This window comes from Glycine max, chromosome 2, assembly GCF_000004515.6.
Source record: "Glycine max cultivar Williams 82 chromosome 2, Glycine_max_v4.0, whole genome shotgun sequence".
Taxonomy (NCBI): domain Eukaryota; kingdom Viridiplantae; phylum Streptophyta; class Magnoliopsida; order Fabales; family Fabaceae; genus Glycine; species Glycine max.
The window spans coordinates 44,901,264-44,919,075 of record NC_016089.4 but is presented as its reverse complement, the minus strand read 5'-3'; the positions used below and the strand labels follow the sequence as shown (position 1 = coordinate 44,919,075).

The 17,812-nt window shown below is 32.5% G+C and overlaps 3 protein-coding genes across 3 annotated transcripts; 1 reads left to right on the top strand and 2 right to left on the bottom strand.

The window, feature by feature from the left end:
* Nucleotides 1-846: 846 nt before the first annotated feature.
* Nucleotides 847-1,359, bottom strand: LOC102661338 (fasciclin-like arabinogalactan protein 2). Its single transcript, XM_006576030.1, has one exon. The coding sequence runs from the start codon at nt 1,357-1,359 to the stop codon at nt 847-849; it is 513 nt and encodes a 170-aa protein (XP_006576093.1).
* Nucleotides 1,360-4,344: 2,985 nt separating this feature from the next.
* On the top strand, nt 4,345-6,599 carry LOC100306640 (uncharacterized). The gene is made up of 3 exons (NM_001251069.2): nt 4,345-4,648; nt 4,762-4,999; nt 5,952-6,599. Exons 1-3 carry the CDS (start codon nt 4,436-4,438, stop codon nt 6,098-6,100), a joined length of 600 nt encoding a protein of 199 aa, NP_001237998.2. The 5' UTR covers nt 4,345-4,435; the 3' UTR covers nt 6,101-6,599.
* Nucleotides 6,600-11,103: 4,504 nt separating this feature from the next.
* LOC100796325 (transcription repressor KAN1) lies at nt 11,104-17,522 on the bottom strand. Its single transcript, XM_003518319.5, has 6 exons — nt 15,828-17,522; nt 15,370-15,446; nt 14,746-14,791; nt 14,213-14,378; nt 11,419-11,518; nt 11,104-11,323 (listed from the first exon to the last, which is right to left on the bottom strand). Exons 1-6 carry the CDS (start codon nt 16,723-16,725, stop codon nt 11,210-11,212), a joined length of 1,401 nt encoding a protein of 466 aa, XP_003518367.1. The 5' UTR covers nt 16,726-17,522; the 3' UTR covers nt 11,104-11,209.
* Nucleotides 17,523-17,812: the final 290 nt, after the last annotated feature.

The window sequence follows — 17,812 nt, the reverse complement described above, 5'->3', positions numbered from 1 at the left end:
ATCTACTAGCAGTGTGGATTAAATCAAACACACTATCAAAAAAATGATTGTCGGAATGAAACGGTAACCTATTTGACAATGGAATGCATATGTAGGATGCTTATAAAAAATTATATTGTTTTTATTGTTTATTGGATTGAAAATTTTATAGGCCAAATGAACAAATCTTGAGTACTAATATAGTGGAACCAGTCTGAAGAATACAGAGTCCATCTTGAATGCTACCCTTCGCAATCTAAGAACTCGGAAGTGAAAACTTTAAGTATAAGAGTCTAACGAAGAGCTTAATGGCAGCATATTAAATTTGAAAGAGTGTATGTAGAGAACACTAAATATTAAAAGGTGTTTAACTTGAACGCTGACAATTTCCAGCAACAGGTACTTTTGTAGTGTTGGGAAGAAAAACATAAGAAACGTCTAATGTTTGGAGAGTGAGAAAGAAATTCCTAAGATGGCATATAATGGAAGTTGTCCCTGAATCTAGAATCCAAGAAGTGGTGTGAATTGAATTCAAAATAGAAGTGGACAATGTGATAATTGTTTGGACAAAAAGGGTAAAGATTCTGAGTGGCAGTAGCATCGGAATTCACAGATTGTGTCTGAGAAGATATTGACTTGAACTTATAATTGGGAGTGGGAGGGAATCCATGTAACTTAAGCAATGATCAACAATGAGTGTGACCGTGGACCCCACAATGAGAGCAAGTAGGACTATTATTTCTTCTGATACTTTGCCATAGGATTCTTAGCAAAACATTTGAATGAAGTCTTGACACTTAATAGCAAAGGCCAAGTATTGTAATTTGGAATGAATTTGTCTTTATACTCATTTTTGCAAATTAGTTTCTATCTTTTTGAAATGTAAAAAGTAGTTCCTATATTTACATAAGTGTTAGCACACTGTATTATTATTGATAATTTCAGTGTCATGTACACTGTTGTGTTGACTTTGGTCTTGAGGTTCACGTCTTCCCCTTCACTCTGCACCGTGAAGTCGTACTTGTTCGCTCCCTCTATGGCCAGAATGTTCATGATTTCGTTGCTGGACTTGAGCATATGCAGTGACTCGTATACGGGAGTCGTGTGGTATAACAGAAGTGAAACCTTCTGAGCTTCGGTCAGGTTCTTGTACTTTGCCGCGAAACCGCTGACGGTGCTGTGGGTGGGGCAGAAAACCGTTAAGCCGCCGTCAACGTTTTCCTTGAAAGATGGAAGGGCCTTGGAGCCTCTTAGAAGGTCCGTGAAGGCCTTGCAGCCTTGTTTGGACATAATGGAGATCGGGTCGATGGCGGAGGGGGCGGCGGTGGGTGCCTCGGAGTCGGCGGCGCTGATTTGGAGGACGGAGATGTAGTAGGGCATTTCCTTGACGGATTTGACGTAGAAGGAGTGGAGGGAGCCGTCGTTGTCTTCAGCGGCGAAGAAAATCTATGGTATCCTTGGAAAATTTAAAGGTTTTGATGCTTTGAGAAATTATTTCCCTTTCTCTCTCTTTTGGTTGTGTAAATAAACTCGTTCAATTATTGACTCAATACCAAAGCTCCTAGATTTCTTTTTTGTTGTTGAGAATATTTCTGAATTGTTCATGCTTCAGAATATGATGTTGAAGTATGTTTTGCAAGTAAAATATTTCTTAAAACACTGGTAAAAGGTACTTATCAAATGGGTTATATATATATTCTTTCAACTCTATCTATCTATCTCTCTAGGTGTCTTTTGGCATTGTGTGTCCATAGGAATTACTTGAAGGCACTTCTTGATGCAATGGGAGGAAACTACGCCAATGTATAGGAATTCTTGATGATATGTAGAGGACTTCCTATTGCTAACACTAATCTGGATGCACGGCTTCAATCTCAGATAGCCAATCAGCTTCGATTTCAGCAGACTGCATATATATAGCAACAACACTAATCCGAGCCAATGATTGGAATTGGAAGCAAAGGATGGCAGTGGTATGAAGGCAGTTGCTGCTACACCATAACCTACTCAGATTAATTGCAACCCAGCAGACCAACAAAAGTTGAGTATGACAATAAAATTGATAGTGAGGGACAGCTATGGCCATAAATTTGACCCAATCCTTCAAAATTCTTTCATGTTAATTAAAATGATCAGAAGGGAAAACTATTTTATACGACCCCAACCCTTCAGTAGAATATGATTACTTCATTCAGGTATTAAATTTGCCCAAGACTTATGATTATCACCAAATGCCTGCACCCTTCATTCAGGTTCTATTAAATTCAACATTAATTAATGCTCATGTTTGGATATAAGTGCTTATGGACAAGTTTATCCAAACAGGACGTCAGGACCGTTTTGTTTCTGCATGTTACTTGTTCCTTTTGCTTAGATTTGCTACTTTCCTTTTGTAGATTAAGTTGCTGAAAATACTTGCGTTACTGGGAAGTGGCAACAAGCAAGCTAGTGAACACATGTACACTGCAGTGAGAGGCTATGAAACCAATACAAGAATAGGAATGATGGATTTAAAAGAATTTGAAGTATCTTCCATTGTTGAAAAAGCTTAGTAATTCCTTCTGAAGCCAGTTTGAATCCAAGAGAATAAAGAGGATGAGAGAAAATTATTCTTATTAATTATCTAACTTCTATGTATACAACATATCTTTATATACATACAAGTAACTGATGCACATTTAAAAATAATGGCATTAAAAGAAATTTATTTAATCAAAAACTAATTTTCTTTTTTAATTATTTTTTTTACTTGAATTAATTTTGATACAAATTATATTAATGATGACACACATTATCTTTTTTAACAGTAATCAAATTAAGTGTTATATAAATTATCTTTTTATTTAAATTTAAATTAGTGAAAACATAAAATTTTATTTTTCATTATAATCAAAATAATATCATGAATTGATTCAATTATAATTAATAAAGGTAATTTTTATAATAATTAAATTGATTATTTTTATAAATGATAACCTGTATCTAAATAATTTTGATTTTAATTCAAAAAATATTAAGTACTATTAAAAATAATAAATTATATTACAATTAATTTGATTACTATAAAAAGGATAACTTACATTTATAATTAATATAAAAATTGTAAAAATAAATAAATAAAACACAACAGGGCATGAGTTAGAGGAGTGGGAGAAGAAAAAGGATTGAAGTGTTTGAATAGAGGGATAAAATTTTATGGGGACCAAAAACAATATTTGTAGTGACCAACAATAACTCCCATGTGAATGAAATCAAATGAGCCCGATTCAAACCCATTTTGATTCATACAACTCATGAGCGAGCCACATTAACACCTCTATTGTTCTACTATATACTATATTGATAAGCATAGTACTTTAAATTTTTTTACCACATTTAATGAGTTGCCATGCGATGTAGTATCTGGTGAGTTGGGCTTGTCCACAAAGTGCAACAGTGCAGCTCACCATTTTTTTAAAATATGACAACTATGAATATATTGAAATATTGTTTTTTGGTATGCATATATATTAATTAATAGAATCATCTCACCTGGTTATGATGTGTCAAAATAAGTTTTTTGGATTGGATTCAAATTCCAACTTCTATATTTTTACTCTATTTTTTTTATAAAAAAACACTCAATCACTCTATTTTTTTTTAATATGCATATTTTTACTACTATAATTGTTGACAATAGAAACAATATTAGTTAGTTAATTTTACACCACCACACTTAACCCACCAAGCTGTTTTATTTTACATTGTTCCACGCCTCAAAGGATTGACAACAATTATTGGTCACAGGGAGTAGATAGAGTCTTCATACAAGTGCTATGAACAATTCCTATTAACTATTAGTAGTAACTTTCATTTTTATTATTTTTTTTACACTTTTATTTTCGTGAGAAGGTATGAGAAGGTGATGTTCCCATGTGAATAAGAAAAGTTATTTTCTAAAATATCAGTAATTCTATATTTATTTATTTTAAAATAAATGAAATGGCATCCTAAAAGATACAAAACTGGAATTTGAATTTATAACTCAAAACTTTTCTCCAAAAAAATAATCAATTGAACTAACTTAAATAATTGAATATAGTTTATCAAACAAAATAATGTTTCAATCATATCACGCGGGCCTTAATATAAGGTACTATATGACAATATTTGGTGACTTGCACTTGTTCATCAATTTGTCTCAATTAACTAGATTATGTCACACGACAATCATACAGTTTTTTTCAAATTCACGAGATGAATTTTACTTTTTTAATATAAATATAAATAAAATAAGTTTCACGTGTCGCTGTACAATGAATCAGCCAACAATAAAATAATGAAACCACGAGTAAAAGGAGGAACATTATTCTGTTTGTTTTTTTCAAAGCAACGCATAGTCACATAGTACACTCTGGTCTGAACTCTGAATCTTTCTGGTGTCGTGTCCCATTTGAATTGAATTGCATCTTGAAAGATGGCGGAGGAGGAGAAGCCAAATGGAGAAGAACAAGTGAAGGACAACAACAACAACAACTTATACGACGCCGTTCAGCGTCTGATCTTGGAACCTTCCAAGATCAAGGCCTCCCTCATCCCTCTCTTCCCCGAAGCTTCTAGAACCTACTCTCGCCAACTCCTCCACTGGTCCCGTCAAGGTTCTCCCCTCCGACGCATCCTCTTCATCTCCGTTAGTCTCTCTCTCTCTCTCTCTCTCTCTCTAATTGAATATTGTTTTTAATTATAATAATGTCAAATTAATTAATCAGTTTTGTGATTTGTGATCGTAATTGGTGCGTGCAGATTGGGATAGTTGCACTTGTTGCTCTCTCAGGACTTGTTGCTTTTACGCTCTTTTTTCTGGCTGCTACTGTAAATGCCATTTTCGTCTCCCTTCTCATTTCTTTGGCTGTGGCTGGAGGCTTCTTGGTTCTGTTCTTTGCTTTTGTGACAGCTATATATATTGGAGCACTATCACTGGCCATCTTTGCTATTTCCACCGTCACTTTTTGGGCTGTTGTGGCTATTATCATTACTGCTGGTAACAATAATTATCTTCTCTCTACTTGCCACATTTTTTGTTTTTAGTTAAACTTGTTTGCTATTGAATTGTTATGATGATTTTGATCGGTTGTGTGAATTGTGAAGCTCAATTGTTGAGTAAACTATCATTTCAGTCCCTGAGAATATAAAGTGTTGCCACATTAATCTTTGAAACTAACCAAATTCCAATTAAGTTCATGAAATTCTCAATTGTTTCATTTAAGTCCATAAAGTTATCAACTTATTACTATTTTGGTCTCTAAACGTATGTTAACATTATCACTAAGTCATACATTTTTTTTTTGAACTAATTTGATTGACAGATTGCACTTTCATGACTTGAACTTTTTTGTAGTTTCGGGGACTAATGTGACAACAATATACATTTTTAAGGATTAGAATGGTGGTTTACTCCCAACAGTTTCGAGTAGAGTTTTAATAAGATGTCGCTTTAAATGGGATTCCATGTAGGAGAAATCTTGGATGCAGTTCTTTACGTGCTTTTGCCTTTTGGTATTTTTCTTTTAATATAATTGAAGTTTAATTCAATAATTCGCATAATAAATGTTTACATTAATGGTTAGCACAAGTTCTCGAGTTGAAATTTTATTTCTGATTGGAGAACAATACTAAAAGCACCTAAGGAACTGTACATAAGTTTTGTCCTTCCATATAAGAGCTAAGATTCTAAATTTCAATTGAACTCTACTAGCTTTTGTTGAAATAGATGCTACAAATGAAAAGTGCCTAATGGACTAGCAATGGGCAGATGCAGAGGTTTTGTTCTGTGGCATCTCTAACTTTATGTTGGCAATAGATTTGGTCCCTGTAACACTATGTTTTTTACCTTTTCAAGGATAGAGTACTTTATGGCTTTGGTCTTTTATTATGTCCTATTTGTGTTAGCTAACACTATAATATTGCCTGCACATGAAAATGTTGTGATCCAGGATGGGTTGGATTCCTTTATACCGTGTGGCTGGTAACTAGCAAGAGCCTTGGATTGGCAAAGCAATCTTTGAGTGTGACTGGCTCTGCAATTACTACTTACTCAGCTGCTTGGGGTACCCGTAACCTTGCAGACAAAAATTCAATTTAGGTGCCGGTCACATAAAGAAGGTTGTGCACAAATCTTACACAAACATGTTTTTTGGATGGCAAAAGCTTCTTCTGTTGACTGGTAGAGTCTCATATCCTTCATCTTGCTCATGGTTTGGTTTCAGTGGCTTTCAATAGCATGCTTGTATTATGTTAATAAAATGCCACAGTTTGGTTTCATGTGTTTTAGTCGGAGTAGTGTTGATAAAATTCCTGGTTGTATGTATTGTGCTTCAAATTTCAATTTTTAAGTTGGAAAACCAAGTGCTTTTACTTTATTTACCTATGTTGCCACCTGGTGTTGTACAACTTGTAGACTTGATGAAATTGGACTGCTGTGTTAAATGATGTAATTTTGGAACGAGTTGTAAATTGTAATTGCTGCATTTGTGTGAGCAAGAATGTTTATGCAATATTAGAGCAGCTAACAGTCAAATATGGCAAAGTTGAGATATCTTATATATAGTTGAAATTTGAGTGCATGGTCCTATTATAACATAACGTACATATGGTTATAACAATTTACTCTATTGTTGTTTCAATGAGTATTAATTTGAAGGTTACTATTTGGCATTTCAGGCATGCAATTTTTATGGGTGCGTTTGAAAATTGAATGATCTGAAATGATGCAGAGTTCACAAGTTGAACTCTGCCAATGATAGCGTCGTTTCTACTATGATGCTTCTGTTGAGCACTTCTGAATGTTGGGATTTTTTTTGTAAGCAAATAAAGATGAATTAAAGAGAGTACACAAAATATTCTAACCCACAAACAAAACGTTCAGGAGCTTCAGCATTAAGGCACACATCTAATAGGATTAGTAGACTTGGAAGGAACTGGAGCAAGCCAAAATCTTCTAAAAACTAGTTTTAAAGAATCAGTATTCAGTGGAATCACCAAATGTGACATGCATGATTTTGTATAGAGTAATAAGCAAGTTTAACAGAGCACACAAGTGAACTACATCGAGCTATCAGATTCATTCTTGCACAGAGAAACCGAAGAAAGTTTGTTTCTGAATGCTGGGATTGGATATTGATTGAAATTGTATGCAGAATCAACCCTGTGGACATACCTAAGGAGGACTTTGGCAAATTACAGTTGAGTTAAATTTTGCAAATTGATAGATTATTTTAATGTAAGTTGTAGTGAAATATGATAGGAGGTAACAAGTAAAAAAAATGAACAAAACAAATTAATGCAAAGTATTTTATGGATGAACTCAAGGTATTCTTTAGCCGGGAGACAAAGAATAATTCCTCAAGGAACTGACCACATTTTATTTATGGGGTTGATCTGTTATGCATGAACTTGGGATCAAATCCTTTATCGCATTCTTAATAAATATGATTTTTTGTCAAGTATATCATATCATATGTTCGTAATTAATGCAAAGTATGTAAAACTTCTAAAATTTTAATATTGTTTGGATCATAAAATTATATTAATCAATTAATAGTTTGTTATTAATTTAGAGAGTGTTTTTTCATTCAATGAATAAAACATTATTGTAAAATATTGGAAGGTTATGAGTTGGGATAATATGATCCAAGTGCATAGTAATTTAAACTTGGATGGTAAATGCTCAACAAACAATAATTCAGGCAATTGAATTCTGCACCTCTCTTATTGCATTGCATCCTGTACCTCCCATTTTTTTAAAAATCTCAACCTATCCCTTCTATATTTTTCCTCTTCTTTCTCCCATAGCTAGCACAAGTCTAGACCCTCCATTTTTCCATTCTTTTCTTGTTATCCAACTCAACTCTTCTTCTTGAAACATGTGTTCCTATTTTGAGTTCCAGATCTCTTTTCAAAACAGGCATTCCATAAGGATATAAATACTCTTACGGAATGATCCTTTTGAAACACTTTTTCCATAAGCAAAAATAGTGCTTTTAGAACGATCATTCTAAAAGATACAAAATATACTTCTGATTCCGAATTGTAATTTTTGCTTTCGAAATGATCCTTCCATAAGTCAAAATAATACTTTCTAGAATGCCATTTTCGAAATATACAAAATACTCTAGATATAAAAAACTGCTTTTGGAATGGTGTTTTTCCACAATAAAAAAAATGCTTCCAAAACAACCATTTCGAAAGCATTTTTTGCTTATGGAAGACGACCATTCTGGGGGAGCCACCACAGGAGGAGACATGTCATTGCAGTGGATGTGCCATCGAGGAAGGGATGTCATTGTGGGAGCATGCTGTCAAGGGAGATGTCATCATAGGTTGATAGAATGGAGAATGGAGGTGTTAAGGTTCGAAGATGAAAGAAAATTTTAATTATGAATATTATTGTATTTTCACTAAATAATAGAGGGTGCAGGATTCAAATCCCTAATTCTTACACTCTTGTGAAATCACTTTTTATTTTTTTGAAGCTCTATAATTGAAATGTTTTGTTTTAATTTTAAAATAAATAATTTTTATCACATATTTTTATTTTAAATCATAATAAAGAAATAGTGCTAATAAAATAATAAGAGAAAAAATATTTTTTTAATTAATATAAAAAAATTCTTATAATTTGTTTATCTTTTTCTACTGTTTTTCCCATCCATTCAAACAACACATATTTTCTACTACTGATCTCTTTTATTCCTATTTCTTTTCCCCTTATTCTTTCTCCTAATCCTAATAAAGCAAAGGAGATAGAAAGATACACTTTTTTTAAAATAATATACATAATTATATATTTTTTTTCTTATCTTAATACTATTTCTTCCTTTGAAAATATGGTGGAGTAATTAACCAATGAACTCTTATAATAATAATCAACAATCATCAAACTTTTTACTACATATATATGAAAAATTAAAAAAAAATGTGTCTCGTGGCTCTATATAGTTGAATGATTGGCAAGATAAAAAAAAAAAAACCCTACAAAATTTAAAGAGTTTTGAAGCATTGATTTAGAAACTTAAACTATAAATTGTTCCGGTTGAGAAGTCAAGAAAATAAATGATAAAAAAAATTGTTGAATGATTTTTAGACTCCTCAATATCCAGGGTCTTGGTCCATTGTCCACCTAGGCCCAAGCTCAGTCTTGTTTGTATCATAACTATCACCGTATATCATTCGTATATCGCATGATAAAATTAAATTAAAATAACTAAAAATATAAATTATATGTTTTTAAATTTAATCGAGAATGCATTATTATAAAAATAATAATAAAACATAAGATAAAAACTTATAATGGGAAAAATAATTTATCAATATATGAATTATATATTAAAAAAAAGTATAACATTATTAATAATTATAACATAAAATGAATATTTCAATCTATGCTCTACCCTGAAATGATATTTTATGAATTTTATCATGAGAATTTATAAAATGATCTTTAAAGTCCTGTAAGAATTAAAGATGGTTGATTTTACTTTTATAATGGACAAATTTTATTCAAATATTTTTAATAAGAATTTATAGGAATAAAATTAATCATAATAAAAAACATAAATATTGTATTATAATAAAAGAGATTTATATCAATTATTTAAGAAATTTTATGATACTTTTTAAGTATTCATCACACATGTATGTTTTTTTTTATTTAACTTGAGAATTCTTTTCTAAAAGCATTTCTTAAACAATTAAAAAATTAAAACTACCATATCTATTATATATGCATTCAATAAAAAAGGAAAGTAAATAAATGTTATTTGTGTGACAAATTTCATTATATATTGTATATTATTATATTCTTAAATTATATTTTTAATCATTTCAATAAAAAAGATACTTTACTGTATAAATAAATATATTTAATTATCAATTATTGTTTTCTTGATGTAAAATTTAATCTTTTTTTTAATAAAAATGATTCTTTTACTTTTTCTTGTGTATGTATTTTGAATAGAAAAAGATAAGAAGAAAAAATGATAATAAATGTAATGGACAACAGTGTAGTGCAAAAAAAGAGAAAAAGGCCAACATTTTATTTATCTAAATAGTAGACTCGGATTCTTTTCTTTAAGTAAAATTAAAAAAAAATCATTTTTCTAAAAAAATTGAGTTCTAATTGAATTTAAATTTGTGAATAAAAAAATATATAATTAAAAGATAAAACTCTACTAAAGGTCATCGTGGACAAAGATTAGCTATTCACAACATGTAATAGTTCACACCTATATTAGTTCAAGATGGGTGTGCGTCTTTGTCAAAAAAAGTTGAATGCGCATTAATTTTCCCAGTAGTTTTTAATATAAATATACTAGATAATAGGACTACTTATTAGGTTTACAATATGCATTGTTGGGCAGTAAGTCAGTTACTCTTGATACAAACATGAAAAAGTTCGAAGAAACTCAATAACGTATTCCACGCGAGTTAGGATTATTGTGAAATTGGATGTGGACAAGCTAGTTAAAAAGATCAAATGGATCCATTTCCTAACATGAAACACTCATATTGATATATATAAAAAGCTTAGGAAGCCTGGGTTTAGTATTTGTCTGCTTCAGTATTGTACATGAGTACATTATATATTAAGAAACTAACTCACAATCCCGTGCATAGAAGGGTAACTGCTCTAGATTTTTTTAAGAACTAAATTTCATGCAGATTATTATTATTATTATTGACAGCAGATGCAGATTATATATTATCTTAACGTAAGAAACTAATTAAAAGGGACAAATTTGCGAAAAAAAATAAAGAGAAGAGCAGAGAACTGAGAACAAACTAGTTCAACAACAACAAAAAAAGAATGTAACTATTCTAATTCCTTCCCCTAGTTTCAATTCATTCCCCCCACCCTCTCCTTCATTGCTCTTCTACATATGCACCTGCATCTCATCTCTTCCTTCATAAAAGCCTTGGTTGCTACATCTTAATTAATGTCCTTCCTTCATCCTCACAAATAAATAAAAGCAAAGTAAAATATAAACAAAACTGTTTATGAACTCAAAACACTTTCGGAAGCTAGCTAATTAAGTAGAACTACGAAGGGTTTTTTCTTCTTCTCCTAGACACCAATTTATATTTATCTAAATAATTACCTCTACATTTCATAAAAAGGTGAAGAAGTTGTCACCATGGTTTATAAATAAATTGCAAAATAAAATGAAAAACAAGGGAACCAATCAAAATTAGGCTAGGCTTGTTCTTTGCCATCCCAATCTGGTCTTCCTAATGTGAATTCCAAGCTTGGGTTCTTCTTCAAATTAGAACCCGCCATGTTGTTCTTGAGTTGGGTTGAATCACACTCCTGTAAGTATATTTGTTACTATATATTGTGCTAACATCATATATATGCATGAGAAATAAAATGACTTAACAAACAAATGCTATATCTCTGAATACCTGAATTTGATGCCCTCCTGATATTGTTTGTGACTGGAGGATAGGTGATCTGAGACCATCTATGTCGTTAGAACTAGGTCTTAGCCGTGACTCTCCACAACTGTTGTCAGTTTCATGAAATTCAGAAGGTCACCAAAAATAACAAAAAAAAAATGCTTTAGTTCCATCACTCTCAAGAGATGTACCGCGTATCATATAAAATATATAGTATGGTAGAAAATGGTGGATATATATATATATATATAGCAATACCTTAAGCATATTCTCACTACAGAAATTTAGAGAAAAGTAGTACACATGAGCTGTCCAACTTAATTTAAACGATATTCAAATGGAGGAAAACATGTTTTAATGATTGTATATTCTCACTACAGGAATTAAACTTACGCTAGCTACCAACAAAAAAGCACTTGAACTAATTAGATGTTAAGCTTTTACCTTTAACCAAGGAGTCATCTACAATAAATATCTTCAATCTAAAATGTTATGTTTGAAAAGATGATCTTTAATATCCTTCTTTCAGATATAACAGAGGGAATATAATTAATAAGCCCAGGAGTATGCTGCATAGTTTTGTTGCTGCTACGTACAACTGATTTTGTATATAAAGTTTTTTATATGTGCTACTAGGCCAGTATTTTTCTAAAAAAAAATATTGATTCATGATCGTTTGACACTATTCAGTCACACTAGCTTCCATCTTATTTCAATAATAGAGGCTGTGCTTTCCGGTTTTTCAGCTTTTAAAAAGTACAGGCTCTATGTGAAAGCTAGGTTGGGTTGCACCATTCACGTACATGGCATTTTGAATACTAATTTTATTTACCTTAAAAGGAATTCTTGCTTTTATGTTGACTCAAATATGCAATAAATCTATGTGAAAATAGGAACTGTTAGGCTAATGTCCGGACAAATTTAGAGATATATAGGCACTAATAAGCTACAGCTCTTGAACTGTGAAGATGGCTTTTTTGTTATTTTGAGCGGTTATGTTATAACAGGCACAGCATAAAGGTACATGTCTTGTGTTGCACTTGCTATTCATGATAAATAGTGTTACTTGAAAAAGTCAAAAACTCACATACGTACCAGAAATTTACATACGTTATGTAATCTCAGGTAAAAGAAATTTTGGATCCTATATATGTTTTTCAAAGCTTCATTATCGAACAAGAGTCAACTTATCGCCCTAAAGTTTAATGTATATACATCTTTGAGCATTCACTTTAACTTCTTTTTAAAAAAAAAAAAAATTAATTAGATACTTGTGTATTTTTTTATGAATCAATGATTCAAGTTAATGTATGTTTTTACTTTTTGAAAGTCAGTAGTTAATTGAATATATCAGAAATTTACATACTAATTAACTAACTATATATATATTCTCAGGTAAAAGAAATTTTGGATCCTATGTTTTTCAAAGTTTCATTATCATGCAAGAGAGTCAACTTATCGCCTTGAGTGTATATCTTGAGCATTCAGTTTTGCTTCTTTTTTTTTTTATAAAAAAAAATGTTGCTTTAGATACATGAGTATTTTTTAATCAATTATTCAAGTTTTATCATTACTTTTTTTAAAGAAATCTCTGTAGAGTTTCCTCTAGTTGTTTTAAACTTTTAAGGTTATAGTAAGAATTTTGCTAACTATTGCTTGAACAATACGGGTTAAAAATAAAATGTATGTATTTACTAGAAAGTCAGTATATTTAATTAATATATATTAGACATTTAAAAGTATATTTATTTGATTCTTATTATTTTCACTATTATTTCTTAACAATGTAACTCGTGCAAGTTGTTCCATATGGTGCTTCTTATGGCTCACAAAATATCTTCAAAAATAAAAACAAAGAGGCTCATGGTTAAGACATGTACGTATAACAAGACTTAATTAACAGTCAAAAAGCTTCTAGTTATAAAATATTTCTTTTATTTTCTTTCTGACCTCCTCTTCCAAGACCCCCTAACAGGAATCTCTTAGCTAGGCACCATGGTGGGGCCTCTCCTAACATGGTCTAGTAAAAAAATAAAAAACACAAAGCAACACCATTTTAAGCTAAAACACCTGAAGTAGAATATGCTTATTTTCCTCCATGACCATTTAATATATAATTTGATTTCAATATACACATTGTTAATAAGAATATTTGAAGCTAATGGCACTCATGATGAACACGGAGAAATTTATTATTTGGGTTTTATTGGATCTCCTGTGGTGGAGAATAAGAACTCCATAATACATAATATATATATATATATAACACTTAGGTATGTTCAAATAATAAGCAGCATAAATGGTAGCTAAGCTAGTAGCAGGACTTATATAATAAGCACATATAACTAATATATGGATCAAGTTCTTCTCCAAAGGAGAAAAGATAAAGTACATGTAGCTGAGGGTGCTTTGCTTTTTATCCTAATTAACGTTTGATTATGTCTTGAAGCTTTCCTTTATTATATACCCATATCATATCATGGCTTCAATACACATCTCAGGCGAAAAAAATTCGGTGAGGTACAAAAGATATATAAAAGAAAGAAAACAACCAAACACAAGCAAAGCAAAAGCTGACACAAGAACCCTTTTTATTCTTCATAAAAAAAAAGAATCCGGTGGACGTGGGTTTGCATTGCATTGATATCCATCAGATACCATGCAAAGGCAAAAGCAAATAAAGCACAATCACAAACATGTACGTCCAAACAGGCTGCACACTCCACAGAGATATATACAAAAAACAAAAATTAATTTATGGTCTAAACAATATAAAAGTGGAAATTGGTAAGGGTAGTACCTTGAAGAATTACTCCATAGGATAGGGGTGGTGGAAGGGTAGTCCATGTCTTGTTGCGCCTGCCATTCCGGCCGTCCTCTGTGGTTGGGAAATTGCCGAAGACCGCCACGATCGGCGGTGCTACCCATCGGAGACAAATCATCCTCTCCAGACCCATCTGAATGGCCTGCAAAGTTAAATTTTTTTAAATTTCATATATGCTTGCATGCATCTTAATACTACATATAATTTATTTTCGACTAATGTGGAGCTAGTCTTGTTCAACATATCTGATATATCTCTGTGGAAATCCCTTTTTAAAAGGGTTTGTGTAAAAGTACGAGAGGGGAAAGAAAGAAATGAATAGCTTGCGGTAAAATTAAAAGTAATAGTAGTAGTAAAAAAAAATTGTAGGGTCTAAAAAGAAGAACAAGGTGTGATATTATTTCCATTATATGAAAAAACCTATATTAATTTGTGTATGCTTAAGAAAAAGATAAGGCTGCTAAAAACAGAAAAGAAAAAATAGCTGAAGATTAAGCAATACGAATTACCTGAAGATGCTGCAGGTTTGTCAGTGGTCTTAACAGTTCGATACATCTGGGAAGAAGCCATAAACAAAAACAAAGGCATTATATATAAAAGGCTTTTCCATGCTTGGAAGAAAATCCATTAATAACGTGCGTGACTGCGTGAGATGTATACATATTAATAAAAAAAATACCAAATTTTTTATTACAAAAAGTTTAAAGAAGAATATAAAATCATTTCCCGTTTAGATCCCTTTTCATATTCTCTCTCTTCCTTTCTTTCTATGTTGGCGAGCTTCTGGGATTGTCTGGTTGGGTTTACCTCATTAATTACGAGGTTGATGTGTTGATGAGGTTGTAATGAGAAGGGTGTGTGTATTATTGGAAAATGATGATCTTTGTCTGTTCTCTCTCTTTCAAAGCAGAAACTGTTTTCTGTCTGGTCTTCTCAGACGTTAAAGGCTCCCTACTCAGCTGACTAAAGACTTTTAATTCATTCATCCACACTACTCCCACATTCACTGCTTTCTTCATTGGTTACCGTGCCAGTAGGATAGATAGACCACAAACACCGCCCCCCACACATGAGAGAGATAGAGAGAGAGAATGAGAAAGAGAAAGAGAAACAATTAAGAGATAGTATATTACCTGCAAATGGCTCTTCACATGAGCTAGTGTTAGATCCTTCACATCCATGAGCTCAAGAACTGATTTTGGAGTAGCTCCTAAATTAATTCACCATATCCAAATACATTAGTAGATAACCAAAGTTAAAAACCTAAGATTTAAACAGAGAAAAAACAACAAGCTAGTAACAGTCTAAATTTTCAGTAATAAAACCAAGAAGGAGAAAACATGTGTAGAAAATTGAAGTTAACATAAAGTCAACTTAAAAATTAAATAAAAAATGAGAGGGGATTGAAGGAAATTAACAACAATAAAAACAAATCTTTATCTTATCAGATTAGGTCGGTTATAAGAATTACTCGAAGTCATTTTGCTCGATTAAGGAAAGAGGGAAGAATATTGAAAGGAAGAAAAAAAAAAGAAATTGTGAAAAATTAAAATGGGAGAAAATTAAGGAAAGAAAGAAATGTAACATTTACTTTCATGGCCACCAAGAAGTTCAACCGCATGAACAAATCTGGCATGGAGGGTGCTTGTCCACCTCATTCTGGGTGCTCTCATGCTCCTCTTGTTGGGAAGCTTCTGCAGAAACCTTGATCTCATGAACCCAGAAGAAGCCTCTGAAGGACCAACCCCATATTGGTGCAGTGGATGAGAAGATTTGAAAGCATCGCCGGAGAACCCATTAAACCTTGTGGCGGTGGCAGCCCTACATGCCGCCACGGTGGAGCCGTTGTTCAAGAGGGACATGGGATCCACAAAGTAAGGTGAAGGAGAAGGAGCAGCTGTGGAGGGAGAGAGAGAGGGGTGATAAGAAGGCATGTTGTGATGATTATTATATAAGCACATCTTGTGATGATGGTGATGATCCTTGTTGTTGTTGTTGTCATCGTCTCTAGCATGGTCCATGGCAGCCACAAAAGGGAATGAACGGTTGTGATACACAGGAATCCCCTTGATTGGCCTCAAGGTGTCTGATGATGACACATCAAGCAATGAAACTCCATAGTTTATGTGATTCAAGGGAGTATTAGTAGTGGTAGTACTTGTTGTATTAACACTAGTACTAGTGTTGTTGTTGTTGTTGTGGTTGTGGTGATGGTGAAGATGATGGAAGTGGTTTAGGCTTTGATAATAAGGGTTGTGTGGTGTTGGTGTTGGTGTCGGTGTTGGTGTTGGCGTTTCAGAAGTGAAATTCCTTCCAAGAGAGAGTTCTGTGTGGGCTTGTTGAAACAAAGTAGTAGTTCTTGAAGGGAAATTATTACTTCCATGATTGGAAATCAAGGAAGAGGAGGAGATGGTTGGGGGGCTTATGTGAAGAGAAAGATCAGGGGCAGTGGTTGAGGTGGGCTCAATGAAAATCCCTTCCAAGGTCATCTTCTTTATGGGGATATGGCTTGACGCTCAGAAAATATATATACTATGAAACAGCTTTCGTTCTTCTTCTTTTATTCCTTTATTAAAATGATATCAGATTTTGATACTATACTCAGGAGAGACAAGACACAAGGCTAATTAAAAGTGCAATATTCACAACCTGATCATGAGGAGGAGGAGGAGGAGAGTATAGTACTGTGTATAACATAATCATAATAATCCCTTTGTTCTCTTCACCTCCTTCTTTTTCTAATCTTTTCCCAAGAAAAGAATCTGGAAAGCTAACTCAAAGGCCAAACTATTGAAGAAGCTTAAAGGAAGGGAAGGAAGGAGTGGTGAAAGAGAGAAAGAGAAATTAAGCTAAGAAGGTAACTAGGTTGCAGTGAGTCTTTGAAACTTTTTGCAAACAATCATGCTCATGCTCATGCTCATGAAGAGATTGTGGAAGAATGTGGTGAGAGGTAAGAGAGAGACAGATAGAGATAGAGATAGAGATTGTTGTTGTTGTTGTTAAGCTATAGCAGTGAGTGAGGTAGAAGGGAATAAGGAATTTTAAAAAGGGAATAATTAAATTAAATTAGAAGAAAATAAATAAACAAATAAATAAATCCAGAGAGGTATGGAAAGGAAAACAAGTGGATTTGGGTTTTGTTTTCCTCGAGAGTATATATGGGAAAATGACAGTAGAAGAAGAAGAGGAAGGAAGAAGATACTACAGCACAAGGTGTTTCTCTCTCTCTCTCTCTCTTTAGTCAAAACCCACAAAACAGTAGTACCATAAAATAATAGGGTCACTTTGGATTTCCCTTCCACGGAGTCGACGGGGATAAAAAAAAAAAAAAAGACACCCTCATGTCATGTGTGATTCCTTTTCCCCCACTCTCTTCGCTATACCCTTGTCTTTCTTCATTATAAAAATTAAAAATAATTTATTTATTATTATTCCCTGAAGTAAATAAATCAGTGGTGTGTCTCATTTTCTTGCTTAAATAGGAATGCTTGGCTATAAGACAATACTTTTCTTTTCTACAATTTTATATTTCTCACGGTGTATCGGATTGGAATTTTGTAATGTTCCATGTACTAA

Coding starts and splice junctions, on each gene's coding strand:
- LOC102661338 (XM_006576030.1), bottom strand. CDS start 1,359: ATGCCCTACTACATCTCCGTCCTCCAAATCAGCGCCGCCGACTCCGAG.
- LOC100306640 (NM_001251069.2), top strand. CDS start 4,436: ATGGCGGAGGAGGAGAAGCCAAATGGAGAAGAACAAGTGAAGGACAAC. Junction 4,649..4,761: donor GACGCATCCTCTTCATCTCC/GTTAGTCTCTCT, acceptor TGGTGCGTGCAG/ATTGGGATAGTTGCACTTGT. Junction 5,000..5,951: donor GGCTATTATCATTACTGCTG/GTAACAATAATT, acceptor GTTGTGATCCAG/GATGGGTTGGATTCCTTTAT.
- LOC100796325 (XM_003518319.5), bottom strand. CDS start 16,725: ATGACCTTGGAAGGGATTTTCATTGAGCCCACCTCAACCACTGCCCCT. Junction 14,792..15,369: donor ATGTGAAGAGCCATTTGCAG/GTAATATACTAT, acceptor GCTTCTTCCCAG/ATGTATCGAACTGTTAAGAC. Junction 11,324..11,418: donor CAGGAGGGCATCAAATTCAG/GTATTCAGAGAT, acceptor ATATACTTACAG/GAGTGTGATTCAACCCAACT.